Here is a 12,213-nt window from a genome sequence, read left to right on the forward strand (position 1 = left end):
GGAACATTCCAGGCCAGGTTGGCCGGGGCTGTGAGCAACCTGCTGTGGTTCAAGGTGTCCCTGCTCCTGCAGGGGGATTGGGCTGGGTGACCTCTAGGGGTCCCTTCCAACCCAAAACATTCTGTGATTCTGTAATTCTATGATTCTATGAAAAGATCCTCACTAATGTTACCTACCATGAGCACAGAGTGCTGGACTCTTCCTTTAATCTTTGTTATGACCAAGCCTGCAGAAAGGCAGAACGCATGGCTGGGCACGGAGTCTCTATGCCTGGAAGAGCACCAGTGCCACTTCCAGACCGAACACTTTCCGCATTGCTCTCCCTTCGCTCTTCTCCCTCCCCACCTTAAGTATATCCATGTCTCTTCTTTCATAATAACTGTTTTTACAGCTGTTTCCCAGTCTGAAGTGATAAACATAGTTTTGATACTCTGACGATTTCCTACAGGTATCCCAAATGGTTTGGGGAGAGAAAATCCACGGAGATGAAGAGAACTTTGGGAGGAAACAATCTCCTTATTACGCCAGATGTCACTATGAATAAAGACCTTGGAAGAGAAAGCATCATTAACGCAGCTTAGGCGATGCTGGTTTTGCAGGTGTGCCAGCATCAGGGGAATACGCTACAGTGAAGGTTGGGTTTCTCTGCTGAGGAAAGAATAGGAAGAGTTGACAAGAGAGCTTGTGGAAATTCTAATCAGTCCCTTCCCATTTCATTTAAAAACAGCTCTGTGTCCTCGGGAGTGGTGCACAGCCTGGTATGGTTCAAATGCACCGTTCAAATGAGGCATAACTCTGGCAGCCGAAGTGGATAAACAAAAAGGAAGGAACTTGTCCCATCATCATTATTTCACTCCAAAGCATGTTTACTGTCACCACAGCAGTGATTCAGCTCCGAGTTCTGCGGCACTGAAGGCTGTAACCGCACAAACAGAGGCAGTCTCGATGAACAAGAGCAAGGGAAGTGATTCTTGCATTTATTTTACAGAGAGGACAAATGCAGAAAGGGAGGAATCATCCAAAAGAGACTTGCTTTAATGCATCAGGGTACTGCCTCTGCCTCACAGGGTTGCTGGCACGCACAGGGTGGGTACCAAGCTGTCCGTCCGCTCTCACGTGCAGGAAACCGAGCCCAGGAGTCAGACGTCCCACAGCCGCACTGACGACAGTGACAGCGCCGTGCTCCCCCTGGGCACACAGAGCCGTTCCTAAAAAAATACGAAGGGGCTGATTTGACATTCCTATCTAATCTCATGCAAAAAAACCAAGTCAGAAAACGTTCCCTAAAGGCCCAGAAATTCTGGTGGGGCAGAGAAGTGTCCCTCAAAAAGCCACTCTGTGTGATTACCCAGGGAAGGGGTTGAGTCCCCATCCCTGGGGGGATTTAACAGCCGGGCAGACATGGTGCTTAGGGCCAGAGCTTGGGGGTGGGATGGCAGGGGTAGGGGACCGGCTGGGCTTGGTGACCTTAAAGGGCTTTTCCAACCTAAACAAGTCTATGATTCTATGACCCCAAGGACCGAAGAGCTGCTGCAGCCGATGAACTGGGACCTGCCCTGGAAGTGCTGGGGGGCCCGGCAGCAGCAGTTTCCCTCTCAGGCAGACGTATGCCCGAGGAGAGGGAGGACATTGGCCCCAAGCAGCCACCAGCCACTGGCACAAAACAGGGTTTGCCACCTCACCAGCCACCAGGGCTCAGGAGAACGTTGCTGTCAGAGAACAGTCCCCAGCAGCTCCCTTTCTACGTCATTTAGCAAAGCAAACTTTAGCTTATAGCCTAATGAATGTCAGGCGGCCCTGAAGACATCCTGAGGAGGATCAGCAACATTCACCGCAGTGTTAAATCCTGCTGTCGTGCACTGTGAGAGAAGATAAAAATAGACTGAACCTGGTGGCAGCCAGCACTGCCTGCGTGAAGCAGTCCTGCCCGCATCCTACCTTTTGGGGCTGGTAAGAGAACAAGATGGCATATTTCTGCCTCTTCAGCTCTGTTTCTGCTGCTCTTTGTGTTTAAAAGAAATACTGCGAGTGAAAGCAGAGGTAAATTGAGATTTCAGGGGTTTGCAAAGCAATAATTCCAGAGAGAAGCATGTACCATGAAGTTGCGATGTTCTGAAATCCTTCACAGCTGCGAGGGAAGGTAGCTGTTTGCCCAATTTAACTCATAAACCCTGAGGAAAGAGATCTTATATGGGATGCTCTCCTCTTCGGAGGAAAACATAGATTTGATCTGTCAGCATCTGTATCAATCAAATGATAGTCCATGCCTTAATTTCACCAGAAGGGATCACTCTGAGGAACTGCAAGGGCACCACCCGGCAAGTTTGAAGCGCTTGTGAAAATGAAGCCCACCTCTTTATTGCAAAAGGCATCTCTAAAGAACAAAACTACTTCCAAAAAAATGACCATTCATCACTTCCTAAAATAGAAACCTTCAGTTCTGCAGCATCTAAGAGACTAAAATTTCAGAATCTCTTTTTATATCTTTTGCTCATTCTTTAAAAAGAAGCCAGAGAGTAATTCAATAACTTTCTATAGTTAGTCTAATATTCAGATTCTGCTCCTTTTCTTTTTTTGATTACCTACTCATAGGCAGAGCTGATTTGGGCTAGTAAGAGGGCGAGAATCAGGGAATACTCCAAAAAACCCAACCCAACCCCACCACGGAGCAGTTTGTGGGAGGGAAAGGTCCCGAACACCATTCCAGGTTACTCAGTGAGGGACCTACCCCGGACCAAAGCGTATCCTTCGCACGTTCACCCAAACCAAAGCATATCCTCCGCACGTTCACCCAAACCAATGCGTATCCTTCGCACGTTCACCCAAACCAACGCGTATCCTTTGCATGTTCCCCCAAACCAATGCGTATCCTTTGCATGTTCACCCAAACCAACGCGTATCCTTCGCACGTTCACCCAAACCAACGCGTATCCTTCACACGTTCACCCAAACCAATGCGTCCTTCGCACGTTCACCCAAACCAACGCGTATCCTTCACACGTTCACCCAAACCCACGCGTATCCTTCGCACGTTCACCCAAACCCACGCATATCCTTCGCACATTCACCCAAACCAACGCGTATCCTTTGCATGTTCACCCAAGCCAACGTGTATCCTTCGCACATTCACCCAAACCAACGCGTATCCTCCGCACGTTCACCTAGACCTGCACTTTGGAAGAGCACCGTGCCACAGCCCTCACCTTATCTATCACATTTTGCCTGCTTCAGAGTGCACCACCTCAGCCTAAGACAGAGGTCGTATAATTGCTCCTTTCTTCCATCTATCTCACAGAATAAACCCCAAATGAAACTGATAACCAGTACTATGTTGTTCTGAAAAGTACAAGAAAGCCCAAAGATCCGTAATGTGCCTCGCTCTAGCAATGTTTTCATAATTAAACAGTTCTTCAGAATTTATCTTTTCTGCATTGACACAAAAAGCCCCAAATGTTACAACCCCCTAATTTCTGCAGAGTAGCTCCATAGTATACAATGCAACAACAAAAATCTTATTTGGTATTAATCCCATTCATTATAGAATTAAAACCACCACACATAGGTTTTCTTGTCCCAAATGTCTTTCATCTGTTTCCATTTTGCAAACCTCTTGGGCTTCAGTTCAGTAAACAATAAAACAAGACTAAAGCTCAGAGATACGCTGCCAAGCCATTACCTGTGTCATTATTATGGTAGGAAGTTGACACCCTTAGCTAACTTGGACCATCAAACCCCATGACCAGTCAACTGTGCCCCATGAATAATTCATGTGTCCTTTCCAGGGGTTTTTGCCAGTTCTCTTGAAACCAACCAAAATAATGCAGGACGTGTAACATGCTCTAGGTGAACCTGCTTTAGCAGGAGGGTTGGACTAGATGATCTCCAGAGGTCCCTTCCAGCGATTCTGTGATTCTGTGTGATTCTGTGATGACAAAGACCCATCATCTCTGCCGTTAAGTTGTGAGCCGCATCTGCCTGGCCAGCTCGTTTGGCTGACAGTAATCACTGTCTCATGGAGGGTTTGCATCCCCGCTGTCTGCTCGACGAGCGCTGACTTATTTAGATCCACGCTCTGTTTGAAGTTTGAAAATAAGCTACCACTGAGCTTCACAGGTACAGGGTGCCCAAGCAAGCTGAGGCAGAACCGGCAGTGCTGCTCAATAGCTTCTCACTGGGTATTTCAGGAGCACAAATAGAAGAAAACACCATCAAAAATAGAGAAGAATTTGGAACAAATGAGACAAGAAACAGAGAACGCAAGAGACCCAAACAGGAGAGAAGATTGCTGTAGACTTCCAGCCAGAAACCCTGGCTCCCGTGACACCAACAGGGGGGGTGCTACTGGACTAGCCAGAGTGACCACCGCTAGCCCACTTACTGATCAGTGGCCCCAGAATCAGGCCTAAAGCCTGACTCTGCCCTGTGGCTGTCCTAGAGCACCTCCAGCGCAGAGCCAAGTGCCCATGCTCTCAGGACTCTCACCTCAGGGAGCCTTTTTCTGGACAAAATTGAGATCCTCTCGGAAGTAGTTTCTGTGTGACCTCTCTGTCCCAAGCTGTCTTCCCAAGGACTGACAGGAGAGATACAAACCTTACATACCGACCTTTTTGCATGGCTCAGTCTTGCACAAGGGCTTCCTCCTCCTCCCAGTGCCACGGAAAGGGACACAGTGTCATTAAATATAATTAATATCTGTATTGTAATAAACTGTTACACTGGAGCTCACTGTATAATCCAGCCCTAAACAGAATATATGACATTGGCGCTAGGATACCATCCCAAAAACCAGTGTAGGTTGGGCTCTGTGAGTAAGGGTCTGGCAATGACATCTTCTTGACAGTGCATTTTCTGTCTAACAACTCCAGTTTTAATACAGCACTGAGCCTTATCTAGTTAGCGGTGTCCCTGCTCCCTGCAGGGGGGTTGGACTAGATGACCTCTAGGGGTCCTCTCCAACCCAAAACATTCTATGATTCTATGATTACCAAAGCCTTTCTTAGCATTTGGGGGATGTGGGGCTTGTCGAGAGGGTGTAAAAATACTACTAAGGTATTTAGAAAAATCCAGACTAGTTCTGAAGAAACTTCTCAGCAGAGCAAATTAACCCCAAAAGGCTGGAGTGCTAACACAGATACCTTGTAATGGCACCCAAGTTCTCCCATGCACAGCAAGCAGGTATCAGCCTGACACTGAGCTGCGGTCCGTGCCAACGCTTTCTGCTTCCTACCTGCTCTGCAAATGCTTTTCATCCGAGCTCCTCCTGGCTGGGAGTAGGAACAAAGAGGAGGGGGATTTTTGCGCTGCTACGGCTTCTTTTGGAAATTCAATAACAATTTCAGAAAAAGATTAAAGAGTGTTTTAATCAACTTCAAACAGACAACAGATGTTGGCTTTAATAAAAATGAGTTATGAAAGAGAAGGGAATAACAAGAATTAATTAGAGGATGCTGAGCAAAGGAAGTAAGTCCAGAAATCTGACATTTCCTCACAATTAGTTTATAGATTAGCATCCCCTCAGGAAAGGTGGATACTCTTTCTTTACTTGTTTTTCATAAAGACAGTATCACATCAGTATCACCACTACCGAAAGCACAGACTGTTAGCTCTGTACTTTAGCAGTGTAAACACAGCCCACAGTGCTGTCGCTCCAGCTCCTAGGAGCATCTCTTCGTAAAGCCAAGCGCGGCGCCGGCAGCACGCCCATCGTCTGAACCCAAGGGCAGCGCTTGCAGCGCCCGGGTGCAAACTTCACCGCAGTGACAGCAAAGGCAGAAGAAGCTGCTCACGCCAGGCTAACAGGCGAAGGGGAACGTTGGTCCTGGTACTTCGGAGAGCAAAGTGATGGGTAATCAGCAGAGAAAAGAAATATTGCCAAATGAATGACGCAATGTGGAGCAACCACCTTTTTTCTTTAGCAAGAGCAGCAGACCCTATTGTAGGGCTCGGAATGAGCCCCTCTAGCCCAGCGACTCCATGAGTGATGGTGAAGAAGGCTCCGTGGCAGGCGTCACTGAAACCACAGGCTGCGCACGAGTCGTTCTCTGCATGAGCCGCAGTAGCTGCAGTAGCGCGGAGCTCTCTCCCCTAACACAGGGAAGCAGCTCATCACAAAATACTGGAGTGGGAAAATGTTCACGATAAAAGTGAAATGACACCCAGAAGCATCGGATATAAAACCAGTACAGAAAGCTAAATTTACCATTTGCTCTTCTAAAACACACGGACTTGGAACAGAAGACAGGGTGAGTGTAAAATATTACAGATAAAATCATGGAAGGGGAGGTGCCAAGAGGCAATTCAGAAGCACTGGACCTCCCAGATGACAGGTGGCTTTTCCCGCAGCCAGGCAGGACAGCGTGGGATGCCAAAGCTTGCAGCGAAGAACCCTTTTGCTTTGTTAAGCCCATTACTTGAGCAGGGTTCCCTGGCACAGCAGCTTATAGTACCCATGAACGACAGGCTGAAGGTACACAGGGGCTCATCCACCACTCTGAAGGCATAACCTAAGGAAATGTCTCACAAGTGAGCACCAGTGTCCTTTTGTGTCCCACTCCAGCAAAGACATCCTAGCTGAACGATTCCTTGGAAATCCAGGCTCTGATGCTACATGGCTTATGTGCCAGTAACATCAGCGTGGAGCACCGGAGTAGTCAGGGCCAAGAGCCTGCTGAAGGTGCTTTGCTAAATGAAGGCTATGAACTGAGGTGGGGGGAGGCAGGGGAAAGCACAGGCTTACGTAGGGCTCCAGGAATGAAAATAAGGCCCCACATGGGAGAAATCTCACCTGGGGAGGTCCCAGTTTGGCCGTAAGCACGGCACTCACCCTGTGCACAATGTTTCCCTCTAACCAAAGAGAGATGCTTTCCATCATCAGGAGCAAGCTCCAGCGGCTGGCTACAACAGCAGTCATTGACACCCATGCTTAAGTGGAACTTTGCTCCCTGAAGCACGAGGGTTATAAAGACCTGACCAGTTTCACCTCTCCTGCCCTGAGGAACAACGTCACCGATCAGCAGAAGTCTGGACTGAGAAATCCTCCACGCACCCTGCTGAGCCCCACCGGTGAGCTGCTCTCTTCCTCCCCAGGAGAAACCCCCATGCAAACCAGTGCCCTGGTGGGCAACACCAGCAGCTCCAGCTGACCTGCTAGACCCTTGCAGCCTGCTACGGGTGTTACTGGTGGCATCAAGCTGTACCTGGAACAGGTCGTCTCACGGTCACAACGCTGCTACCAGTGACCACAGCTCTGCAGCACCACAACCCAACACTGGAATGAAGACATCCAAAGGGACACCAGAGCACAGAGGTACCGGGTAGCCATAGCAACCCACGGTGGCTATCTATTTTCCTTCTTACTGTATTAGTGCTTTTCTCTTATGCTACTGATTTTCTATCATATTGTATAAGCTGCAGGCACAACGATCTCCAGCTGAGAGGCTAACATTCTTTGAAAATAATATTATTAAGAGGTTTTCTTCTCGTCATCTTAAAAGCGCTGCAGTGAACTTGGATTTTATCTAAAAAGGAGAGAGAAAGGAAGGCGATGCCACCAGTGCTTAGTCTCCGTGGGCAGCAAGCTGGTATAACCACTTATGTATGCTACTCTCATTCACTAGTCATCTGTTAAAATGACCGGCAGTTTCGTTTTGCCAGGACTCCCGTGACTAGGAGAGCAACTCCCGCTTTGGCATTTGTGCTCAGCCCCCCGACCGCAGGCAGCTACAGGCTCCTCATCTGCCCTGGGACCAGCTAGTCGTCCGCAGGGACAGCAGAAATGATGGCGGAAAGATCGCAGCTGGTCGTGGCACAGCAGGGCACAGCAGCTCCGTTGGGCAAGTCAAGGAGGGAGGGCAGGACTCAGCCTCTCGGTCCCAGAGAAGCCGCGGGGGCAGACGGCTCTTTCTGAGCTGCACCCATCGGCTGGCCGGCGCTCCCGTCCTGCTTCACGTCTGCAATGCAAAGGGCTGACCGTGTAAAGGTCAGCCTTGATCTGTGGTCCAAACAAATTAACTTAGGGCAAAACGGGGACAAGAGAAAAAGCATGCAACTGGCACTAAATTGCATCGGAAATGGGCTGATGAGCCTCACCTTCCCAAAGGAAGAGGCAGGTCGTTCTGTCAGAGGTGGCTGCCTCCTGCAGAATCTTAACGATTTATTTATTTATTATTTAGGTACTATTCTTGTTAGTATGTGAGGAAGAGGGGACAGAGTGAAGAAAAGCAAGAAACATATTTGAAAATGATAATAATGTGCTCTCCCTGTCATGCGGCATTGAAGTTCTGCCAGGCAAGTACTAAACTGGGATGTCCTAAAACCTTCCATCCGAGGGCTGGAGCCCCTCTGCTCTGAGGCCAGGCTGGGAGAGTTGGGGGTGTTCAGCCTGGAGAAGAGAAGGCTGCGGGCAGAGCTGAGTGCGGCCGGTCAGGGCTTAAAGGAAAGAAAGGAAAGAGGCTTAAAGGAGAGGAAAGGGGGGGACAAGCTTTTTAGTAGGGCCAGCTGGGACAGGACGAGGGGGGATGGCTTTAAACTGAAGCAGGGGAGGGTTAGACTGGATCTAAGGAAGAAATTCTTTCCATTGAGGGTGGTGAAACCCTGGCAGGGGTTGCCCCGAGAGGGGGTGGAGGCCCCATCCCTGGGAACATTCCAGGCCAGGTTGGCCGGGGCTGTGAGCAACCTGATGTGGTTCAAGGTGTCCCTGCTCCTGCAGGGGGGTTGGGCTGGGTGACCTCTTTGGGCTGGGTGACCTCTGGGGGTCCCTTGCACCCAAACCATTCTGTGATTCTGTGATTCTAGAAGAGTTAACTAAATACAAGGAAACCAACGTGTCCTTTTCTTATACTTGCCCCTAAGGAGCAAGAACGCTTACCCCAGCAAAGGGTCTGCGGTCAGCACATGTGTTTAACACCAGCCATGCACCGGTATTGCAGTGAGTCCACGTCTGACACTGCAGCAGCAATAGTGCCCCCAAAACGCATCGCACTGCAGAGGGACTTACTTCATGTTATCCTCATAAACATGAAAGCAACCCAGCTTTTTCCAGATAACCAATTGTAAGCAGAAAGGAAACCTTCCTGCTTCAGAGTAGACTGGGCTGCTTAGGTTTTAGCAAAGAAATTATCACCTCTCTACTACCGGAAGGAAAATTTCGCTGGAAGAAAACCAACGGTGCCGGTTAACAAACAGGACATGCAAGCGTGATGATCCCATGAAACCTGTGAGAAGGTGTCCAACTCAAACATCACCACGTGAGGCCATGGCCGGTGCATGTCCAAGAGACGAAGGGTCCCAAGACCTTTGTCAAGCAAAAGTCAAAGGAAGATACATGAGGACAAGACCATTTTACCACACTCTGCCTCGAATGGCACTGGGTGACATCTTCTAGAGGAGAAAGTCAGCTAGCATCACCTCCTGAAAGGGGCTGTGAATTAGGTTTGGAGGCTCTTAACCACCTTCTAACTCTTTATGACTTCAGGGCAGTAGAAGCCTGAAATGTTCTTAAATTGTATCATGGAGCCACAGGAGGGAAAAGGTTAATATCTACCACTACAGAATGACAATGTTGGTGTCACTGTAAGGATGCACGACTGCTCTCTACAGAATTTTAATTCCCTCAGATACTTTATGACTGATAGTTCCCCCATGTGGTACCAATAGCAAGCCATCCGTATGACTCTGAGACCCCCCAAAAACCAAAATGCAAACATATTTACATTTCTTCCACATAGCTGCTTCATGCAAAGTAAATTGCCAAAGAGCATATTAATACATTCATTTTTTTAAAAAGCTTGTTTGCACTGTTTCCTTCAAGGAATTTGAAAATGTTCTTTCTCCCTTCCTTTCAAATGGCCCTTTGGAATTAGTATGCCATTGTGCGGATCAAGGCCATTTGCACGAATATAAAATATTCAATTAATAAGACTCTGGAATATTTAATCATGACATTGAAATGCTAAGGACTGCATTAACATTTATTATTCTCTATAAAGGAAGGATCTCCAGCACTCTGTCTGCAACTGTTCTATAATAGCTCTTTGGAGCTCGATGTGGGTTTTTGGTCTCTTTCCTAAACCAATGCTAAAAGGCAGTATTAATGCAGATTAAGCTAAATTTCATATCCACTAGAGTAACACTCCAAGAGAGAGTGAAATTACTAGCTCTTGATTTAAAAAACTGGGAGAAACTTTCTTTTTTTTTCCATCTCCAATTAGCAGAGCTTAGGAGGCAGAGAACTATGCAGCCAAGTCTTTCCATTACTGGCTTGGGCCACGATGAAGAGCTGCGAGATGCCAAGCACCGCATGTCTCAGAGCAGGCAGGTACCAGAGAGGTGGATAACTCCAGAGGGGGACAGCCATTTGGATACCGCTAAATGAGTCCTTCTTCAGGGTTTCAAACACTGACATCACCTTTAGCCACTTGGCACGTCAGTTTGCTGCATTTCATCACGTACTTCAGGTGAAGAACAAAAGTAGTGGCACATAGAGATTCTTCATAGATAGACAAGTGCTTAATTATCTCACATACCTGTTCCAAGTAGCCAAATAAATTAGATGATACCTATTAGGGCAGATACTCGACAGAGGTGAATCTGCCCCACACTCCCAATTTAAGCTCCCAAACAGACGACAGCAACATAGCAAGTATTTTCATTTGTATAGTACAGAGCTGTCTGCCAAAAGTCAAGTGAGGCAGTCCTACCTAGCACAGGTAATTCCCCTGCGTGGGTAACATAAAGGGAGCTTATCCACCTCCTCCCTGATCCCTGACCCATTCTCCCATGGCGTGATGCTTTTCCCACAAAAGCCCCTGCTTCTGCCTTGGAGGCTGGCTGGGTGACACGAGGCGGCGGGCTAGCCAAGGGCTCTCTTTCAAAGAACAGAATCATCAAAGGGATTTGCATTACCTAAGATACAGGTTACTCATTGAAATCTAACATTATCCCCAAACATTATCATCGTCCAAAGTCTTTATTTTGTTGCTTCTAGAGAGTCCCAACTTCTGCTGGGGCTGTGTAAGGTTCTTGTAAGGATGCTCACTGCCTCAGAGGAAGGTCCCACCACTTCCTAGGACTGGGCCCAAGCGTGGTAGCAAAGCCCACGGTCAACCCACCTTGTCTGGACTCTGCATTGGCACCGTATCTGAGACACGCATGGAAACAGCAAAGAACAAAACGCACACGTGAGAAAATTACAGAGGTCCTCCTGACTGCGAAAGCAGCTTCAGAGCCCAACTCCCTTCCTTCATTTGGGAAAGAAGATTCTCCTGGATAATGGGCCTGGAAACCAGGTTTCCCTCTTTATAGGCAAATATTACTGTATTATTATTTAGGTGCTATTAAATGCCTTTCCCAAAGAACTTCATCTCTGGACAGTCCCTGTACAAGACATACAACTGAATGGAAGGTTGGAAGATCAAAGGAGCAAAGTAACACACACACGCATCATGCCTGGGGGACTCTATTTAAATAAAGCTACGCCGAACCCCTGACAGCAGTTACCTGAGGAGGTGAGCAAAGGCCTTCCCTGCCTGACCACAGCAGTGCTCTGTCCTCCAAAAGACCCAGGACTGATTCCTTCATCTACCTTTATTCATCCATCTGTGCAGCATTTAGGAGTTCTCTCTTTGACTGATGGTAAAGCTGACTCTGCTCCCATCCAACTGGACTGCACAGGGCTTCTCCTAAATTGCAAGGGAGTGAAATTCAATTGGAAGTGAAAGATATTACAGATGACTTTAAATTACCTTTTTTAGAACAAAACCCACATCTTGCTAGTAACGGTAAGACCCAGATAGAGCACTCGATACGTATTTTCACCAAAGAATCACCAAAATAAAAATAGGCAATAATATTTTGACCTTGGTCTTGATAAAAATAAGAGCATGTCAAAGAAAGGCTTGAGACAAGTGAAGAATCATGGGCTTCAGTCTAATGAAAAGGTCTGTATATGGCTCTTGATTTCACAAGTTTCTTATTAAAGGAGCAAACTGGACTGAGGAGTTCATAAGCACCGGTGGGATGAAAGTCTTAAGATGCTAGAATTTCTAGTCCAGCAAGCTGAAAAAACCAAGTAGGGCTATTTATATGAACTTGCCTCTTCAGAAAGGGTACTGGGAGCACAGCTCCCACAATTGCTGCTTTGAAAATTGGTGGAAAATATATGGATCATCTGAATCTTCAGCCTGGAGAAGAGAAGGCTGCGGGCAGAGCTGAGTG

General features: G+C 47.6%; 1 protein-coding gene across 1 annotated transcript in view; it reads left to right on the forward strand.

Annotated features, from left to right (window-relative positions):
* The first annotated feature begins 6,448 nt into the window (after nt 1–6,448).
* Nucleotides 6,449–12,213, forward strand: part of MIS18BP1 (MIS18 binding protein 1) — a 60,465-nt gene continuing 54,700 nt past the window's right edge. Inside the window, exons 1-2 of the mRNA XM_035900444.1 lie at nt 6,449–6,466; nt 6,948–7,062. Of these exons, the coding sequence (XP_035756337.1) occupies nt 6,449–6,466; nt 6,948–7,062 (133 nt within the window). The remainder of the gene's footprint in view (nt 6,467–6,947; nt 7,063–12,213) is intronic.

The sequence above is a fragment of the Egretta garzetta genome, unplaced genomic scaffold (genome assembly GCF_000687185.1).
Source record: "Egretta garzetta isolate BGI_Z169 unplaced genomic scaffold, ASM68718v1 scaffold28, whole genome shotgun sequence".
Classification (NCBI taxonomy): domain Eukaryota; kingdom Metazoa; phylum Chordata; class Aves; order Pelecaniformes; family Ardeidae; genus Egretta; species Egretta garzetta.